At 43.7% G+C, this 19824-nt stretch overlaps 1 protein-coding gene across 1 annotated transcript in view; it reads left to right on the top strand.

The window, feature by feature from the left end:
* dnah7 (dynein, axonemal, heavy chain 7) overlaps positions 1–19824 on the top strand; it is a 69783-nt gene that overhangs the window by 47169 nt on the left and 2790 nt on the right. Inside the window, exons 47-64 of the mRNA XM_047342624.1 lie at positions 104–267; positions 1726–1880; positions 3739–3929; positions 5700–5833; positions 5948–6283; positions 6470–6596; positions 6753–6947; positions 8934–9026; positions 9470–9646; positions 9844–10005; positions 10119–10319; positions 10560–10721; positions 11341–11526; positions 12531–12668; positions 15561–15791; positions 16923–17075; positions 18263–18440; positions 19198–19301. Coding sequence (XP_047198580.1) covers positions 104–267; positions 1726–1880; positions 3739–3929; positions 5700–5833; positions 5948–6283; positions 6470–6596; positions 6753–6947; positions 8934–9026; positions 9470–9646; positions 9844–10005; positions 10119–10319; positions 10560–10721; positions 11341–11526; positions 12531–12668; positions 15561–15791; positions 16923–17075; positions 18263–18440; positions 19198–19301 — 3087 coding nt within the window. The remainder of the gene's footprint in view (positions 1–103; positions 268–1725; positions 1881–3738; positions 3930–5699; positions 5834–5947; positions 6284–6469; positions 6597–6752; positions 6948–8933; positions 9027–9469; positions 9647–9843; positions 10006–10118; positions 10320–10559; positions 10722–11340; positions 11527–12530; positions 12669–15560; positions 15792–16922; positions 17076–18262; positions 18441–19197; positions 19302–19824) is intronic.

Below are 19824 nucleotides of genomic sequence, written 5' to 3'. Positions count from 1 at the left end.
TTAGATAGATATGTCGACATCTTTGTAAACAGCTGAACTTTTCATCAGTACATGCTCTTATTTGTTTGATGAAGTCATAAGCCGTAAATGTGCTCCTCTACAGGATCAGACAAACAAGTGGATGAATCTTTGCCAGAGTAACGAGATCCCCTGCTCCCCCAACATGTCTCTACTGAACTCGCTGGGCGATCCAGTCAAGATTCGTGCGTGGACCATCGCCGGACTACCGTCAGACAGCTTCTCCATCGACAACGGCATCATCATCTCGTGAGTGTGGAGGACCAACTTTACCGTGACATGGCTGACGTAGTGTTTAATGTATCTTTAAGAGTTTAACCCCAGGCTATTTTTGAATGCTTTTAATATTGCCTTGAAAATGTTAACCTTGCCAATGTAATTTTTCTGCACAACATACATATGACAAGACAATTCATTTTACACTTTGACACCGTGTATCCACATAAATCCAGAACACGCACGACACATCACATGATTTTATTATGTCGGCGCGATTGCCGACTCCAGAGGGTTAATGCAACTTCTCTGCTGCTCATGATCTGAGTCATTTAATATTGAACATCTGCTGACAGCCGGTCTCCATAGAAAATGTATATATTCCTACACTATAAAGCTGAACAGAGCAGTGCATAAAAATGTACTTGAGTTGCAGAAGAAATGTCTGGAAAAGAATTGGAAAGCATCTTCTAATCACAAAATGATGAGCACCTTGGGTGGTGTGGTGCACCTGCAAAATGTTTCTGAAATAGAGGCAAATGGATTAACCTTTTTTTTAACCTAAAGGGCCTCTTCTTTCTATGAGCATGAATTTTCTTCATTGAAACTGATGGCTGCTTTGTATTTTTTATGCTGCTTCAATTTCCACAAAGCATTTGGTATCAGTTCGAGCGTGTTTTGGTCAGATGACAAACGTTAAATACAACATGATGAGAGTCGCCAGTATCAATCAGCCCAACTAAAATTGACTATATAAATATAAGTTTACATGGACACCAATATTTCCATGAGCTGCTATAATTTTCCATTCATATTCATATGTTGAAGGTACGATGCAACGGTCTTCTTTCTAATATTGCGAAAGCGACAACTCCTTCTTGTTTTTCCATCTTGTTTTCACCCAGGACAGGACATGTGTCGTCAAGCAGTTGGTAGCTGCTGTATGTGGATGTCGCAAAATACTTTGAAAACTCCAATATAACGTTAATGCGAGTAATTTGTGTGCATGTCTACATGATGCAACTCAGGTCACATTACTTCACATGTCTTAATTTGCTTATTCCAAGTGCCCTGTGTCTTATTCAGGTTATTTCCTCAACCGGGTTAATATCCTAATATTGCAGATATCCAGATAAACTCACCGACAGAACTTTGTAAAGCAACTTGTGGGCCCATGTGACATTGTCTGATACAACCTTTAAATGTAGGCAAGAAAACACGACAAGACATCTGCTTGTTTGTGTAAATGAAGCAGCAACATTGCTTTTTAATCACAATACTATGGCCCCCGGTGTGCTCTCCAACTGTGAGCTGTCTAAATGTGCTGAGAGTAGACGTACCCTCCTGAGCTGCTCTCCTCATCGCAGTGCTTGTCCTCCAACGTCCCCCCCTACTGTGGTGATGTGTTACGCTTAACAGTCACAGAATTTCTTACAAAGTGTGTGTGTGTGTTTGTTGTGTGTGTGTGTGCGTGTGTGTGCGTGTGTGCAGCAATGCCAGGCGGTGGCCTCTGATGATCGATCCCCAGGGCCAGGCAAAGAAGTGGGTGAAAAACATGGAGAGGGCCAACAGCCTGCATATTATCAAACTGACTGATGCCGACTTTGTGCGCACTCTGGAGAACTGCATCCAGTTTGGCACACCAGGTGAGTGCAAGTACTTCTCTGGCAGGATGCTTCCTGTGTCGGTGCCACATCCACATGGTTGCAGTTTCTATCACGGCCAGCTGGGGTCTCTCTTCACCACAGTGACTAATCATTGCTCTGCATAGGGTGTTTTTCTCCTTTGTTCTCTGTTCTGCAGTGGAAACATTCATATAAGCAATATTTCTGAGTGAGGTGATCCAATGAGCCTCGTGCACTATTAGTATGTCAAACTCCTATGAATCATGCAAAAGCCCAGGAGAAATTAACCATGTTTTTTTTCCTTTTCCCAGCGGCAGGGTCAAATTGACACGTATAGGCATGACTATTCCTTGTGTTGTTTTTTTCCGGTGTGTGTGTTTGTGTGTCTTGTTTTTATAAAAACATATTTCTCTCTATTCATAAACTGGAGCAGCACTTCAGTCCCCAGTGCCACTGTGTGGATGTGACCTTTTGATCCATAAGCGGGTTTCAGAACTTACCCCATTCACACCATTTCTTGGCAAAAGACCCACATTGTGACAACCAAGAGTGGAAAAAATACATTCGTCTTCTCATAGGGTTTTGTAGGAGTATAGGAGAGGGACGGGCGAGGCAGGAATTAGAGTTAGAAACAGAGACAGCTCCACAGCCATTAAAAAGACATCTAAATAATGACTCTACTCAGCCAGCCGTCGGGTCTTTGCTTACTGGCAGACTGCAAGGCTAACAGTTCAGAGAGTAGCTTGTCCTTGGAGGGTGCAAAATAGTCCCCGGAGGGTTTAGTTTCACCCTCCATAGCCTGTTCGTTTATTTCACAGTTTTATAGTTACTTGCGTTTGAATTTGCAGCCTATAACCCAGATTATTAGACCTGTATTCTTTCTTTTAGCACAATTTGAACTAATGTTTCCCAGCCAAATCCCTCAGGCTAGGCATGTGCTTATTAAACAGTACAAAGTGCTGTTTAATCTGCTGGAATATTAGCAGTATTGATGTGATGCACCGACACAAATTGATGCTCCAAAGCGATTCGGAGGGGAGATGCTCTGATTCGCTTAAGCTATCTTTCATCAGCTGTCACTGCCTCTTAGTTAACTCAGGCATAATGTTAGTTATAGATGGACCAGTGTACTTAACAGGAGAACAGCATTATCATACTTAATGTGAAATTGCATTAATAATGATGTCATGAGAATAAGGCGTTGATGTGTGCGTGTGTGTTCATGGAGGCTGCAAGCAATGATAACCACAGGGAGCTGAATAGGGTTGACGCTTATTCTTCTACAATCTTCTAATATCTCTGTAATGTGCTGCACAGTATATACTCACACTTAAAAACCTAGGATACTTCAGTTCAACGAATATAAGTTTCTGGCTGGAGTAATAGCTTTGTAGTTGGGGGGGATATTCTCATATGCCTGTTATATGAATAACATGAATAACAAGTATTTAATTTAAAGAGCATTTTTCAAGCTAGATTCACAAAGTTTCCTCCGAAGGAAGGAACATGACAGAAAGATAGAGACCTGGAAAACAGCAGCTTAGAAATGCAACGTGTGTGTGTGTGTGTGTGTGTGTGTGTGTTTACAGTGTATAGTGTATATATGACGACCCTCAGACTTTATTTCGTAAGAGCTAAAACACAGCACAGCTAAGATATTGTGAGAAAACACTTCAGCTTGTCCTCGTCTGGCTGCAAAATATTTAGAGAACTTAAGAACTTGTGCGGTGGCTCAGCTGTTGAGGCAGAGTTGGTCAACAGTAGACAACTGTGGTTGAGTTTGCAGCTCACAGATTTGTTTGTCTATGTTTCGGTGTAAATTAGTCGGCCTCCTCTTGTCAGAGAATACCATTAAAACGTTTTTTTGTTTATGTTTCAGTGCTGCTGGAGAACGTCGGTGAGGAGCTGGACCCTATCCTGGAGCCTCTGCTGCTGAGGCAGACTTTTAAACAGGGTGGTGCCCTCTGCATCCGCCTGGGAGACTCTACCATTGAATATTCTCCTGACTTTCGCTTCTACATCACCACCAAGCTGCGCAACCCCCACTACCTGCCGGAGACTGCCGTCAAGGTAGAGAGACACTGCCTCAGGCACGGCGAGATTTCTTGTATCACAGAGCACTCTCACCCGCTTCACGCTACACAAACACAGTTTGTTATTAACATTGAAAATAATACTAATAACAAAAAAATTCAAGTCAAGTCAATACGTTGTTTTGAAAATATTTTTTTATTAGAGCTGTGTTTATTTGCAGCAGTTTCATTCCTGTATTGTGCACCACTGTGTAATGGCCTGACACCAATGTCACTGCTACACCTTGACCAGAGGGATGGGGCAACAACCCTGTCAGTACTGCAATAACATGCATATCAATGCCAAAGCCCCTATGGTCTCACTTTATTATATTCATGCCATAATGTTAGGACACAAAAGAACAGGCACGTTTGCAAGGGATCTAAAAAAAAGTCACCAAACTCCGTCCACACCTACAACAGCCACACACAAACAAGATGGACACGAGTCTGCTAACACCTTTTGTTACAACACTCACTGACAGTGGCCACAAATGCCATGGTTGTGTTTAGCAGTCTGTATTGTTGTACTGAGCCCGGTGCAGTTGCCCGGCCCGCCTCTACCCCCCCATCCACACAGATGGAACAGGTGCCCTTCAGTCCCAGCACAGCTGAGGATGGATGTCTCTTCCCCAGCAGAGCTGCATGCTGCCAGAAGAAGGGACGGGAGTCATAAACTGCCGACTCTCACAGGAACCTGCACAGACATTTACTTTCCTCTGCCTTTATGATAATATTATTGTTGCTGTTTATCACACCTGGCAGTAGCACGCAGCCTGGTTTGTTGCTCTATCTGAAGTGATTGACGAAAGATAGAACTACATTTTCTAGCATTACATCATCATCGAAGAGTAAATGTCATGCGGAGCTCTGTATTTGCTCGACACAAACCTGAGGGTGACGGAGAGTTTAACGTTTTATTCAAGGTTCTGTTTGTGTTGTCTTGATTTGAAATTTAAACCCAGCAAATTGTTTTCTGATAATGAAGAACAAGTCAATTCTTCTATAAGAAACCTTCTCTTTCTTTTCCCACAAGTAGATGAGTGATACCTCTACTTGTTGGGTCTTTCTTATTGCATCACACTGCTCAACTGACAGCACATTTCTACCCCGGCAACATGGTGAATCATTATTCACTTACGCCGCCTCCTCGGTGGAGTCTCCCAAGAAAGTATTCCAAGAAAAGGAGTATTAAAGGAAATTGCATTACAGAGAGGCATGGGGCTAGAACGCATTTCCAAAGATCACATTTCTATCTGCTCTTTATGGGTGGCTATTAGATAGATTCAACTCATTTTTCACATCTGGCTCAATCCTTTTTCCCCTTTTTGCTTAAGTCTTTTGTAAGAGGCAAGCATCAAGGAAACCAGCGCTTATGGAGCTCAGGGGACAAAAGAAAGCAAAGAAGGAGGGTGTATGTGTGAAAAAGGACAAATGGGAGATTTATATGGGCTCTAAGTCTTTACCATCGGCTGAGTGTGTCCGCGGCATCAATAGAAATGGAATTAGGCCCCAGAGAAAGTGCACTTGTTTATTAGGGCAAAGAGTAGATAGCAGATACAGGCTTTTAACCTCTGGGTAAGTCCGAAGGAGGATGACTGAGGCCGAGGTAAAAGACTGTGACACCTTTTCACAGAGAAGACAAAAGTTAATTTATCTGTACATTGCCGAGACCGGAGTAGTTATTAGAATTGATTAGGCGTACCTCGCTTAAATCCCCTCCCTGTAAATTCTATGTTTATGCATCATGTCTTCCTCTGTGCCGCAGGTGACGCTTCTGAACTTCATGATCACCCCAGAAGGCATCGAGGACCAGCTGCTGGGCATCGTGGTGGCCCGGGAGAGGCCCGACCTGGAGGAGGAGAAACAGGCGCTCATCTTGCAGGGAGCAGAGAACAAGAGGTCCAGTAAAAATAATTCCTCTTTACGCACCAGAACTAATAAAATAGGATGTCACCTTCCTCCAAGTGCACGCTGCAGACTTGTTGAATTTGTCCTGCATTTTTTTTGTTGCAGACAATTGAAGGAGATTGAGGACGAAATCTTAGAGGTGCTCTCCTCTTCCGAGGGCAACATCCTGGAGGACGAGACGGCCGTCAAGATCCTCTCCTGCTCCAAGGTGCTGGCCAACGAAATCACAGAGAAGCAGGCCGTGGCCGAAGTGACCGAGCGGAAGATTGATGAGACCCGCATGGGCTACACCCCCATCGCCGTGCACTCGGCCATCTTGTTCTTCTCCATTGCTGACCTGGCTAACATTGAGCCCATGTACCAATACTCCCTCGCCTGGTTTATTAACCTGTTCATCAGCTCCATCGACAGCTCAGACAAGAGCGACGACGTGGAGCGGAGGTGAGCGGGGCTGACAAATGCAAATACTCAAATACTAGTTCCTGCCAGTCACTTAAACACGTTTTTGAGCCACAGAGAAATGTGAATGTAATACTAGTAATAACTCACAAGTGTGGATGAGTTCATTCATCCTGCTTTGGTTTGGAACAAGATGATTCAAATGCTGGTATATGTGCCTCCCTCCAGACTCCAGATCCTGACGGACCACTTTACCTACACACTATATGTCAACGTGTGCCGCTCGTTATTCGAGAAGGATAAGCTGCTCTTCTCCTTCTGCCTCAGTGTCAATCTGCTCCTGCACAATAAGCTGGTAGGAATATAAACATACTCTCATTACTCTCACATTCATTTATTTAAAAATACAAACAATATTGCTGTTTGCTTAAACTTTTTAGTCACTTCACCACAAATAGCAGCGAATGCTCTACTGTTTGAATCGCTCCATCGCAGTAATTCATGTTTGCAGGTGGATGAGGGGGAGTGGCGCTTCCTTCTGACAGGTGGCGTGGGCCTGGACAACCCCCACTCGAATCCCTGCACCTGGCTCCCCAAGAAGTCTTGGGATGAAATCTGCCGCCTGGACGAGATGGAGCGTTTTAACGGCCTGCGGCACGACATGGCTCGCCTCAGGAACGAGTGGAAGACGGTGTACGACAGCTCAGTAAGTCCCACTGCAGCCGAGCGGTTGGTTTAGTCTGTGGGCGTCGTGTATATTTCTGTTTTGGGAAAAAGACAAAGTGGGAAACATTAGCTGCTTTCTTTCCTTTTGTCTCTTTGGAGAGATTCATAAGGTTGAATACCTGATAAGACACCAGACAAGCAAGGTTAATGGCCATATTCATGAAATCAGCAGGTAGAGAAAGGCCCCATTAAATAAAAATGCCCAAGAGAACTAGCCGGGGTAGAAAACTTGTAAATGCTCCCAGAATGCGATTCTAGTCAGTCTATATATTAACATAGCTGGCAAGGTTAGCAGTGTTGGAAGTAGGTCACAATTAGCCCTGACAGGAACATTTGACTTCTGGGAGTTCCACAAAGTCTATAAAACATATTCTAAAGATTTATACCACAGATTTGATCACCTCACACTGTATGTGGACACTCAGGCCTTTCATACAGTCATGATGTTCATTTTGTGAAATTTATTTTAAAAAACAAGATGGCGCTGGACGAAAAAGCCAAACTCTATTCAAAACAACGGTTTGTAAACCAATGGGTGACGTCACTGGTTAACCTCATGTTCTTAACCACACTTAACCAGCACCTGCAGCTTCTACCTCCATGTTGGATGTGTTGGGATCATTAAGTAATAAATAATCTTTATTATTATTACCACAAACGTGTTTAGCATTTGTCCATTCATGGGAGTTTGATTGTTGTGTGACTATTTAGATTAACTTAGTATCATTACTAATATTATTTTTAGAATATCTTGTAATTATTTGCTTCTTCTGAGGTGTATATTCAAATTCAGCTTATTTTTCTTAATTCATGTGTAATAACAGTTTATTCTTTAAAGTGTGTTGAACAAACACACAGTGAAGAAAGGAAGTGGGAGAGGAACATTATTTTCCTTCCAGGTACAGACGATGCACATTCCCACTCTGTCCATCTCTGAACTATGAAAATCTGAAATTGAAGTTTGGTCTAATTAAATCTCGACTGTTCTGTGGTGTTAGTCACATCGACGCAATCTAGATGCAAGAGCAGCTGTTTAATCAACGTGTGGTGCACACACGCTCGTCGCTGTGCTGACACTTTACACACACACACACACACACACACACATACACACACACACCCACACCATCTTTGATTTATAATCAACAGAATCAGCCATAACACTTCTATCTAATTAAATCTAGTTTGTTCCAGTTGTAGAATTCACATTTATTTAATCTTGATGTAACAACAGCTGTTCAATCAAGCACTCCAACTCCAACACACACACACACACACACACACACACACACACACACACACACACACAGAGACCCAGAGATATCCATCTCGAAGCACCTGCCAGCGCACATAACCTCTCAACAAACAGCCTGGAGGAAATTATTCCACAACTTCCTGCTTCCCTTGCTCCCTTCCTCTGGTGCACTCGTCCAACAACTTAATCAAACATATTGCTCTGACCTAGTACCCACTCTTTTACCTGTTTCCCCTTTTCTTCAGTTCTGTCCTTTTTATACATGTTTATATATATATATACCCACATGTTGCTCCTCCTCATGCACTTTACAGATTAGCCTCATTTTGCTTAATTGAATAGCTCAATCTTGCGACAGCGTGACACAGCGCAAACCCCCAAATCTCCCCCAGTTCACTTCAACAATTTTTTTCCTGAAAGGTATTATGATGAGGTGCATGCTTCCTTTGCTGATTCAAAAGATGTCATGTTTTCATCACTGTGGTTTCACAGGTTCTTCTCTGATTGGCTTGATTGTATTCTAGCCACTATCCAGTCAATTGAAGAGTTTAAAAGACTTTTATGTTAATGCAGTAGATTATGGTGGGTGATAAGATATGCCGTGAGCCAGGCTAATATTTATGACCATGTGCATTGTGCTCCAGTGTGGAGGATGAAGTGATTCCTCTTTGTGAACAGAATCATTTAGTTCTGGGTTGTGCTTGTTTGCAGGATCCCCATCAGACTCCCTTCCCTGACGAGTGGCAGGAGAAGCTGAGCCAGTTTCAGAAGATGCTGGTGATTCGTTGTCTCAGACCAGACAAGGTTAGGTCATGTGGTGTTATTGAAAAGATTGTGGAACCTTCTCTGGACACAACATCTCCATTATTGAGTCGTTAACATTCTCCCAACATGGTTTTCTGTGTCAGGGTCTGAAGAGGGCAAGGTGTAAAATTAATTAATCTGAAGTTTATACCTTAAAAAGTCTTAAATACAGTAAAATATCATTAATCGGCTTGGCTAAGGGAAAGACTGTGGATACTAACTGTCTCTGCCTGTAATTTACATGGTGTTTCAAGGGTTATTCTTTACTAGGCTGCTTCAACTTCTCCTCAATTAGGAAATATCTGTTGCACAGTCTAGCATTTCATATATGATGGTGTTAACAAGGTCTTAAAAAAGTCTGCAGAATCCTGTCAAGTTTTCTAAACACTACAACCTTGTTTCAGGTAATAAGGAAAAGCTAATTCCATTATTTCCCCCTCCAGATTATTCCCATGGTGCAGGAGTTTGTTTCCGACAGTCTGGGTCGTCCTTTTATTGAAACGCCACCCTTCAATCTGAGCAATGCCTTCGTCGATAGCCACTGCTCTGCCCCCCTCATCTTCATCCTCTCCCCCGGCTCGGACCCCATGGCTGCATTGCTCAAGTTCGGTGATGAAAAGGTACAGAGACATGTGGGAGAATCCAGCAGCTTTGAAGTCTTCTTGTGTGTACAAACTGAAAATGAAAATAGAAAAATGTAATCTTCAAGATTTGCCCGGCTCCCCACACGGGTCTTAAAAGCACTGAAGATTATTTTGGCTCCTTACTGCGGCTACATACAGTGAGTGTGCGTCTGTGACTGTTGTTTTCCCCTCAGGGCTTCACTGGTAACAAGCTGACCTCCCTCTCTCTGGGCCAAGGCCAGGGCCCTATTGCTATGCGTATGATTGAGGCAGGCATTAAAGAGGGCACCTGGGTGGTTCTGCAGAACTGCCACTTGGCCACGTCGTGGATGTCAACATTGGAGAGAGTCTGTGAGGTCAGAGCTCACACAATCCTTCTATGCACAGGTCATACACCCAGAGGGGAAAGTGCAAATCAGTTTCTTCCAGTATATTAATTTACTGACTCGTTCTTCTTGGCGGTGAGCAGGCGCTGAACCCGGACACCACCCACCCAGACTTTAGGCTGTGGCTGACCAGCTACCCGTCTCTCACCTTCCCTGTGGCTGTGCTTCAGAACGGGGTGAAGATGACCAACGAGGCTCCGAAGGGCCTCCGCTCCAACATCGCACGCTCATTCTTAATGGATCCCATCTCTGACCCAGAGTTTTTCGACAGCTCCAGCAAACCGGTCAGTGTGTGTGTGTGTGTGTGTGGGTGTGTGTGGGTGTGTGCAACTCTGTTTGTGTCTAGATGGCTTGCTGTGCACATATTTCGTGCTTACATCAGCGGGTGGTTAGGCTCCTTTGTGTTTTTTTACCACCCCTGCTGTGCTTTTCAAAGGGCAGTTGTTTTAGCTGTGCTAATATGAAATAAACCAGCACTGTTTATGTTAGACGATATCTTCCACTTGTGTATATCCACCTCCCAGGCTGTGTTCAAGAAGCTGCTGTACGGCCTGTGTTTCTTCCACGCCCTGACCCAGGAGAGAAGGAAGTTCGGACCTTTGGGCTGGAACATTCCGTACGAGTTCAATGAGACCGACCTGCGGATCTCAGTACAGCAGCTACACATGTTCCTGGAACAGTACCGGGTTTGTTGTTCTTCTTTTCATGGATGATTCTTATATTTCTGTGATTACATGAAGTATAATCTCTATTATGTGAATATACAGAAACTGTGGGTGAGGGACAAGATTTTGGGGGATGGAAGTCTTCTGGTTTCTGTTTTTAATCTGCTTTAGATGCCAGCAGGAAAACAGTGTATGTGAAGAGCAAAAGAGGCAGAACACATTAATTCCTCACCTTTTTATATTCATCTACATTCATATGCAGATAGCTGTTAATACAGATGTCGTTTTGACAACAGTATCACTGTTTGTGTGCTGGGAGACACGTTGGACTCGTGATGAAAGAAACTAGTCAGTAAGTGAAATGCCACAGTGGCCACTCTACCCTTCCACCTTTTATTATTACAGTTTCCATCTAAATCCAGGTCCTGAAGTGAATTTGGAGACAAAAAAATGTAGGTCTATTTTGACTTTTTAGTTTGGTCCATGTCCGGTCCACTAACATGGGCGATCAAGTTGCTTCTGCTCCACCTTTAGGAAGCTGTCATGTCGTTCATCCCTGTGCACAGTCCATGGTGCATCCCCAACGCATGGCCTTTCATTGGTTCCTCTACAAAAGGCCTGATTGTCTTGTTCCCTGCAGGAAGTGCCATTTGATGCTCTCCGCTACATGACTGGCGAGTGTAACTACGGCGGGCGTGTGACAGACGACTGGGACAGACGGACACTGCGCACGATCCTGTCGATCTTCTACACTTCAAAGATCAACGAGGACCCCGACTATAAGTTTGATCCCAGTGGGCTCTACTATGCACCGGCAGAGGGAGATGTAAGAAAAAGAAAATCCATGAAAACAACTATAAATCGCAGCAAACACTAGTCTTAGCATCGAGAAGGGTTCTGTATAGATCACAGCTTTAGCTTAGATTTGGCTGAATCCACATAAATACCCACTTGATTTTTAGAAAGATTAGGAAATGCTATTTGTTTCCTGGGGAGACTTTGCAAAGTGTTTCAAACAGAGTGAGAAAGAGTCAAAGCACGTCACCGTCTCACTAACTCAGCCACATTTAGGCTGAAGATTCACCACAACAGGCTCTTTTCTTCACTTTGATCATCTACGAAATGCAGGTATTTCTTTATTGTCAATGACTGGCGCACGTATGAGGATAACCTCGTCAGAAGATATGCTCCTTTGTAAACAAGATGAAAGTGGCTCCGCTCCTCCAGAGCCTAATCAAGTGTTTATTAGCTTACAGAGATGACAACACTGGGAGCCGATATGTAAGAGCTGTGCTTTGCGTCAATAAAAAGGTTTTTGTTGTGTTCAAGATACTTTGACCGTTCTGAGGTATAATTTTTCTACAGCATTGTTGAGCCTGGAATGTCACTGCCTTGAAAAACTCAAAAAAAAAGTTCAACTCACTTTAATGTGTTTGTTTTTAAACTGAGCGTATCACAGGACTTTGCAGTTGCTTAGCGAAGTTGTTGAGCTGCCTTTAAAAAGCCATTAGGAGATAAAATGTGTGTAACAAGGCACAGCAGGCAGCCACGATCAGTGAAGGTTGATATATTTGTTAACACAAGTGCAATCTATGACGCGCTCCACTATTTGGCATTTTGTTCTCCAGCGCTTCACCCCCCTCCAACCACATCTTTTATTCATGGAGTCACATTTACATAGTCATTATCATAAATGTCAGCAGTCTAAGGAGCCAACTTGTTTTTCACAGAGTGTTATTACTGGAGATGTTTTGTGGTGTTGCGTTAAAAAATTGTCCTCTTACTTCACTCCTCTCCTTTCCCTCTGCTTCCCCTGCATCTCTGTTGCAGTACAACAGCTACATCGAATACACCAAGTCGTTGCCACTCAGCCCGTCGCCGGAGGTTTTCGGCATGAACGCCAACGCAGATATCGCCAAGGATCAGGCCGAGACACAACTGCTGTTTGACAGCGTCCTGCTCACACAGGTAAATCCACCCAGGATACAGCAGGGATTGTGCTGATCAGGTGCAAGTCAGTGATTTAGAAAGCACGTATAAACAAGTGCAATCATGCACACGTACACCAGTCAGTCACAGCATCAAAACCAGTAACTGATTGTCACGTTGGGGCTGATGGAGGAATATTTATACTTATACCAATGAGCCACGAAAAATAACTCAAACTACGTAATTAGTTTTAAATCACATTTTGTGGTGGTTCAGAAAAAAAGACGATGTAAAGACGGACCTAAAGCGTCTTGATCGCCACCTGGTGGCTGACTACAGTATAGGTCATAAACCCAGCCTCCATGTCAGTTGATGGAACAATTTAGTCAAAATTCACCTGAAATTATTTCTTCTCAAATATGTTTTCTTTCATTTTAGGTAGTTTACACACTGATGATTGTTCAAATGTTAAATTTCCCATTAAGTTTGGTTTGAATTAGTTATTTAAAGCTATTAAAATGGGTTTGAAACGTCATGATGACGTCTGAGACTGACTCATGTTTGGTTGAGCACATGCATCGGGGGTCCCTCTCCACTCCAGCTCCAACACCAACTGTGCAGACTCCAAATACGCATGATGACAACGTTTGTATCCGTTTCAATATTTTGGCTCCATGTCTGGATAGTGGGAGGAGGCGGCGATGCCTCGTCCATCTTCATATCCAGTTAATGGTTCAGAATGAACTGAAAACACGATCCAGATATTCACCACTCAGCCAAACTATTAACACCACTCACCAGTTCTGATGTGGATTCAGCACAATCTGACTTGTCAATCCATCTCTTTACAAAAGAGGTTGAAAACAATATAACCATTAAACACATATTTATTTTATTTAGTTAAATTTGACTAATTGCAATACTTGAATGCCATGTCACTCAAACAATAAAACCAATGTGATACTGAATTAATTAATACAATTTGCAATTAAATGACCCAGAGGTTTGTGACCATAAAACTGGGCAAGACATATTTGGCACGAGGCCTGGCATCGGAGCACGAGGGGGGGGAAAAGAGTTCAGTGCTTTTCAGTGCCAGAGGCCCTGGTCGCTTACCAAACCAATGGCTCGGTTGGCCGACTTCCCAGATGCTCAGCTGGAATGTCACTACTCAGTTGGTAGACTTTCAAATCGTAGATAACATTCATCACACTCTCAGTCAGCAAATACATGACATGAGCGTACACACAAAGCAAATAAACCGGAGTACAAGCATTAAATCACATTTACTTAGACACTGAAATACGGCCTCACACAAACACGCGGCGAGCGTCAACATGCCTCCCTCGGCGCTCTGTCGGTGGCAGAGTCCCTGGCCTTGAATGCTGCACTAAAATATGCAGCATTAATTAAGGAGGAACATATGAATATATATTTCAACTGCTTGTAAAAGAGATTTCTCAAAGAACAAGAAAGTCACACAGCAGAAACACAGAGTGACTCTCAGTGGCTGTGGCGGATCAGTTTGATCCCACATCATTACGTCTCCGCTCTGTGGAGTGAGTGTTGGCTCGCTGAGGATTATATCCCACAGCTTCCTGGTTGCACTCGGTGTTTGCTGCAAATCAAATCTGAGGCGTTTTCCACATCAAGGCGCACTTGAAAATGACAGAAGTGCGGCTTCTCCCGCAAAGTGAACAGAGATTTATTATTTATCCGAGTATGTATTTATTTATTTTAAGATACAGAGCGCTGCCTCTCCCTTATCAAAAAAAAAAAAATCTCAAAAGTTTAAATTGTCTAAATTCCTGTGGGACTTCAAGTTGATATTAAACAAGTGTGAGGGATCAACATATAACACCAGACGAGTGTGTGTGTGTGTGTGTGTGTGTGGTGTCTGTGTGTGTGTGTGTACAGAGTCTCACTCGGCTCCTTGGATACAGTGAGGCTGTATTTTGACAGCTACAGAATTGGCTTGCCACAAACAAATAGAAAATGATTTCCACAGGCATCGCCACTTCTCGACTTCAAGTTAAAATTAGAGCCCAGCGGAGTCTGGGCATTTATTCACATAACCTCCGCATTCAACAAGATTAATAATGGCTTCAGTCATGTGTGAACTTTATTTGCATCTAATACGGACTCATCCGTCTCAATGACCGATAAACACGGAGACGCTTCAAATGGGATGAAGCAGCTATTTGTCATTCCCCTACTGTAACCCCGACGCCATTAGCCAATCATGATCCATTACCGCCGGCTACCGACTGAGCATCGAATAGGTAAATTGTGCAAGTTGGACTGAGAGGAGAGCAGAGGAATCACACACGAGAGTAAATATCAGGCTGAGTGATTTTTAGAATTGTTATTATAATTGTCTGGGAAATTGGGTAGAAATGCTATGAAGCTTTCCATCTGCTGAGGCTGTTAAAATGAGCTTATTGATGAAAGTGTTTGTTTAATGCTGAGGTATTACTTGCTAGAATCTGTCTCTTGTTGCAGTAGCACCTACACTCAAGCCTGTAAAGGTCAAATAACTGATGAAACTATGATTCTCTGAGTCACTTTGTGTTAAAAGTACAACATCTTAATCAATCTAGCACAAAGATAATCAGAATCCCAAAAAACTGAAATATATTAAGACCAAGACAATTATAGAAAGTGTACAAAATAAAAAGTTTGTGCATCATAATACAATAATTAATTAATTTATAATGAAATACAAGCAAAGTCAGAAATCTGAATCTCTCAACATTAGGATCTTTTCAGGTTTTAAAATACAGAATAATCCTAAAAAGGAAATGCATAATTTGACAAGTCAAAGGCAGCAAAAAAATAATTTCTCTCTCAAAGAAATGATAAACTGTCAACCCAGGCGTGTCCCCCCCCCCCCTTCTCATCCGTCCTCTGTGTCTCCGTGTCTCTGATCAGACCCGCTCTTCAAGCGGAGACGCCAAATCCTCCGATGACATGGTCTTTGATGTGGCGGCCGACATCCTGAGCAAGCTGCCGGGAGACTTTGACTTGCAGGCGGTGATGAGGCTCTTTCCCACCAGCTACAACCAGAGCATGAACACGGTGCTGGTGCAGGAGATGGGCCGCTTCAACAGCCTGCTCCACACCATCCGAGACTCCTGCGTCAACATCCAGAAGGCCATTAAGGTACGGACGGACATGGACGTGGATCGGAGGGGGTGGAGAGGAGGAGATGTTTCCACTGAGTGACATTTAATGACAATTCTTGCCCAAGGGCTCACATTGAAATCCTCACAATCCGGCTCCCTCTCTCTGTGATCATAATAAATTATTAAAAATAGTTTTAGTATAATATATGACCCTGTGCAGTGTAATTACACTAAATCTGTTGGTTTTAAACAGTGAGGCCAAATGATGAATCATCATTGATTTTACATTTCTGTGCTGCGAAAGCAATATTTCATCAGCGGAGGCACACCTCTACTAAACGATTACAGAGGAAACTCTGGTAATGCATCCTCAGAAATCAAATACCGTGAGCGTTCAACACAACACTAATCTAACACGATCATTTTCTAATAGGAAACACTCAGGAAGTGTGTGAGCATTATCTAGTGTACAGAGATACAGCCTCCTCCTGTGTCTCGGAAGCCCTGTGTTTAGATAACACACTCGCTGAAGATAGGAGCAATGAGCTGTGTCAGGAAGAAATAAACGAATGCTTCACAGAAATGTTGTTGACCCTGTGGGAATGACTGTGTTGAAGCAGCCACGTGAATCTTCACATCGTGAACTGCTGCTTTTGACCTTCTCTTCAGAAAGCGTTCTTTTCCTCCGCAGCGGAGAGGAGAACTGAGCCCACCCTGCAAGATACAGTATCTCCGTTCCTGCAGTGCTGTTATGTATTCTAACCACTTCCTTTAGCCGAGCCCAAAGACTGTTCAGTATCATCTGCAGCCATGCAAGCAGCTCTGTGAGGCGGCTCTGCACAGTGGAGCTCTGAGCTGAGTGCTGTAGTGAAATGACATGTATGTGGGGAAATGTTTTAGATTAGCGCGTGGTTAAAGAGAACCCACATTTTGTTGAGTGCTGAAACAATATTTCTCACTTTTCTTTTTAATAACTATACTGTATTTGTATTGTTCTCCATTTTGATGCCTCCGCGCCGATGACAACCAGTTGCCGGAGGCCTTATGTTTATGGGTTGTCTTGACATCTCAAGAACGCAACAGAATTTCTTGATACAAACGTTAAATTGGACTCACTGACGTGTGTGTGTGTGTGTGTGTGTGTGTGTGTGTGTGTGTGCATGTGCAGGGGCTGGTGGTGATGTCTGCAGAGCTGGAGGAAGTCGTCAGCAGCATCCTGACGGGTCGTATTCCAGGCATGTGGATGAAGAAGTCCTACCCCAGCCTCAAACCCTTGGGAAGCTACGTCAACGACTTCCTGGAGCGACTCAAGTTCCTACAGGTGCTGAAAACTGCTCAAATGTTCAGTATCAGATGCTGCGATAAAAAAGAGGTGTTTTGGGTTATTTGCAACAACGGATTGTCTGAGACAAATTAATAACCTTGAAAATAGAGGTATATATAGAAAAGGGAAATTGAAAAAGGAGAATAAATTTAAAAGATTACAGCGAAGGAAACAAGCGAGAGAAATGTTTATAACGGATCTTCAGCTTCTTTTTTTTCCACCCTTGAAAAGGAGAGGTCTCTAAATCACGCTGCTTGTAGGGTCAGCTTGGCTTTGTCCTCCCTCGCTGAAAGGCATCGGAGGTGAGGAGCTGGTATCACATGGAAAAGTTCCCTTCAGCGCATACAGTGTCCTTTATAGTCGACTGTAACCCTGCCTTAAGCTGTGTCACACTGAAAGTTACACAAGACCACTTCACAGTCGGTACAGGAAGCACATGCAGACACACGGCCGACCATGTGAGTCCATGCAGAGTGAACTGCTGCAGCCAGTGTGTGTGTGTGTGTGTGTGTGTGTGTGTGTGTCCTGCGTTTCGTAACAGACACAGCTCACTTTCTTTCTTCCTCCACATTTAAGAAAATACTAATAGTTTCATTTATTACACTTTATGTTCTTTGCTTAGCTTCTAGACTGGAAGCCCACGTTGTATCACGTCACTCATTGAGATGTTGATCTAAGTTCGATGGTTTGAATGTTCAAGCTATTCGTTAACATGTAATATAAGCTAGCTCTTTACCACTGCTTAGTCTTTGGGCTAAGCTAACTCTTTCAACCCGTTTCCAGTCTTTGTGCTAAGCTAGCTGGTACCCTACTTTCATTTTGTTTTGCTAAGCAACCTCTCTCCCCCTGCTTCCAGTCTTCGTGCTTTTAAACCCTCGTTATATGGAAAAGAACTTGCACATATGTTAAGTGATGTTAATAATTCATTCAATAATGTTTTGGAACCAAGTGACGACATGTTTTATGAGCCTGATTTAAAAAGTTTGAACACTTTGCTCAACGATATGTTCATGGGTCTTTTATTTTTTGTCGACTACATACAAATCCAAACGCTGTGAACAAAACAATGTCACCTGAACCTCACCAGAGCTCAGTTCCTTCCTCTGAAACCCAGTGTGTCCACTCTATTCTGGCCGGTCTGGTTGTAAATGTCACTCCTGTCTCTGCCCTGTTGTTTTGTCCAGGACTGGTATGATAGTGGGACGCCTGCTGTATTCTGGGTATCAGGATTCTTCTTCACCCAGGCCTTCCTCACAGCCAGCCAGCAGAACTACGCCAGGAAACACACCGTCCCCATTGACTTGCTGGGCTTCGACTTCGAGGTCCTGGACGACAGACAATACAAACAGCCCCCAAAGGATGGTAGGATACTACTGGAGGGAGAGGGGGAGGATAAAGCAGGATCGAGGGTGTTTAATGGAGAACGAAGGATGGTAGTTTAATAGTAAACAGAGGAGTTTAGGACAGCTATTGAAAGGAAATATTCAACAAACCATCCACTAGTTTAATGACGGCAGAGAAAAGACTATACGAGGAGAGAAGGAGCACTTTGAGAGGGACGGAGACGTCAGAAGGAAATGAACACAGGGTTTCTACACAGAAAGGAAAAAGAAAAGAGGCACATTAACAGTGGGCGGAAGAGGAGAAACGGATGAAAAGTGACACTAGGCTGACTGAAAATGAGAGCGGCGGAGAATAAAGTATAGAGTATAGAGTTAAAGCGCTGAAGCCAACCCCGCTCCTCGTCTGCATGGACGCCTGCATCAGCCCCTCGCTGTGCCTCCAGCTCATCTGGGAGATTCTCAGTCAAAGTCTCCCCCTCAATCAGTGCCTAGCTGGGGCCCCGTCACACTCACACTGCCCGTACTGCCAGACTACTAATCTGACAGTGTGTTTGTGCATTTGGCTGTGTGATACCGACAGAAAAAAGCCCCACCCTTTTAATAGGAGAGTTCACGTGCTGTACGAAAAGGTCATTTCAGCTTGAGTCACAAGGGCTTCGTGATGGTGGGAAGAGCCAGTGTGATTCCCAGGGCTCCTCCTTATCTGTTGGTGGTGTGGAGTTTGTGGAAGGTAGTGGTCGACTCGAGTCATAACCCTGACTGCCTCTTGTTTACAGGTGTGTACATCCACGGCCTCTTCTTGGACGGCGCCCGCTGGGACAGAAAGACCAAACTTCTCGCTGAGTCGCACCCTAAAGTCCTGAATGACCCCATGCCTGTGGTGAGCAGCGCACCCACTACTTTGTTAATGCCGATAACCATGGAATAAAGCCCAGTCTGCTCTGATTGGCCCAATCTGTTGTGATAAGTCAATCACTTGAAGTGCGTGCAGGAAACGGCAGCTTCTCCTCTCACTGTCCGTGGCTTCGTTAGGGGGCGTGGCAGACTAGCCCCTCGATGTGCCTTATGCAATCATAGAAAATCTTGATGTCACATGATATCACAATTCCAAGTATTAGCCAGACTACTGGCGAGGCTTTTCAGGAGCTTACCCACGAACCCTAAACCCCCCCGGGAGCAGTGTTTTCTGTGGAGGAGAGAAACCCCCTTCACCACAGACCTTGTGCTTTTTACCTTCACAGACCTTTTACAGATATAAACTAGAGTGTCACTCAATGGAGCTCACACAGTCCCCTGATGAAATCACAGTTAAATTCACTAGATCCAGATTTTATCCAGATCTGCAGCAAATTACACTCCTTTATAAATCAGCTAAATTTTTTAAATCAAGATCCTTGAATTTC

This window comes from Hippoglossus stenolepis, chromosome 13 (assembly GCF_022539355.2).
Source record: "Hippoglossus stenolepis isolate QCI-W04-F060 chromosome 13, HSTE1.2, whole genome shotgun sequence".
Taxonomy (NCBI): Eukaryota; Metazoa; Chordata; class Actinopteri; order Pleuronectiformes; family Pleuronectidae; genus Hippoglossus; species Hippoglossus stenolepis.
The sequence above is the reverse complement of the archived record's forward strand: the minus strand, read 5'-3'. Positions and strand labels throughout refer to the sequence as shown.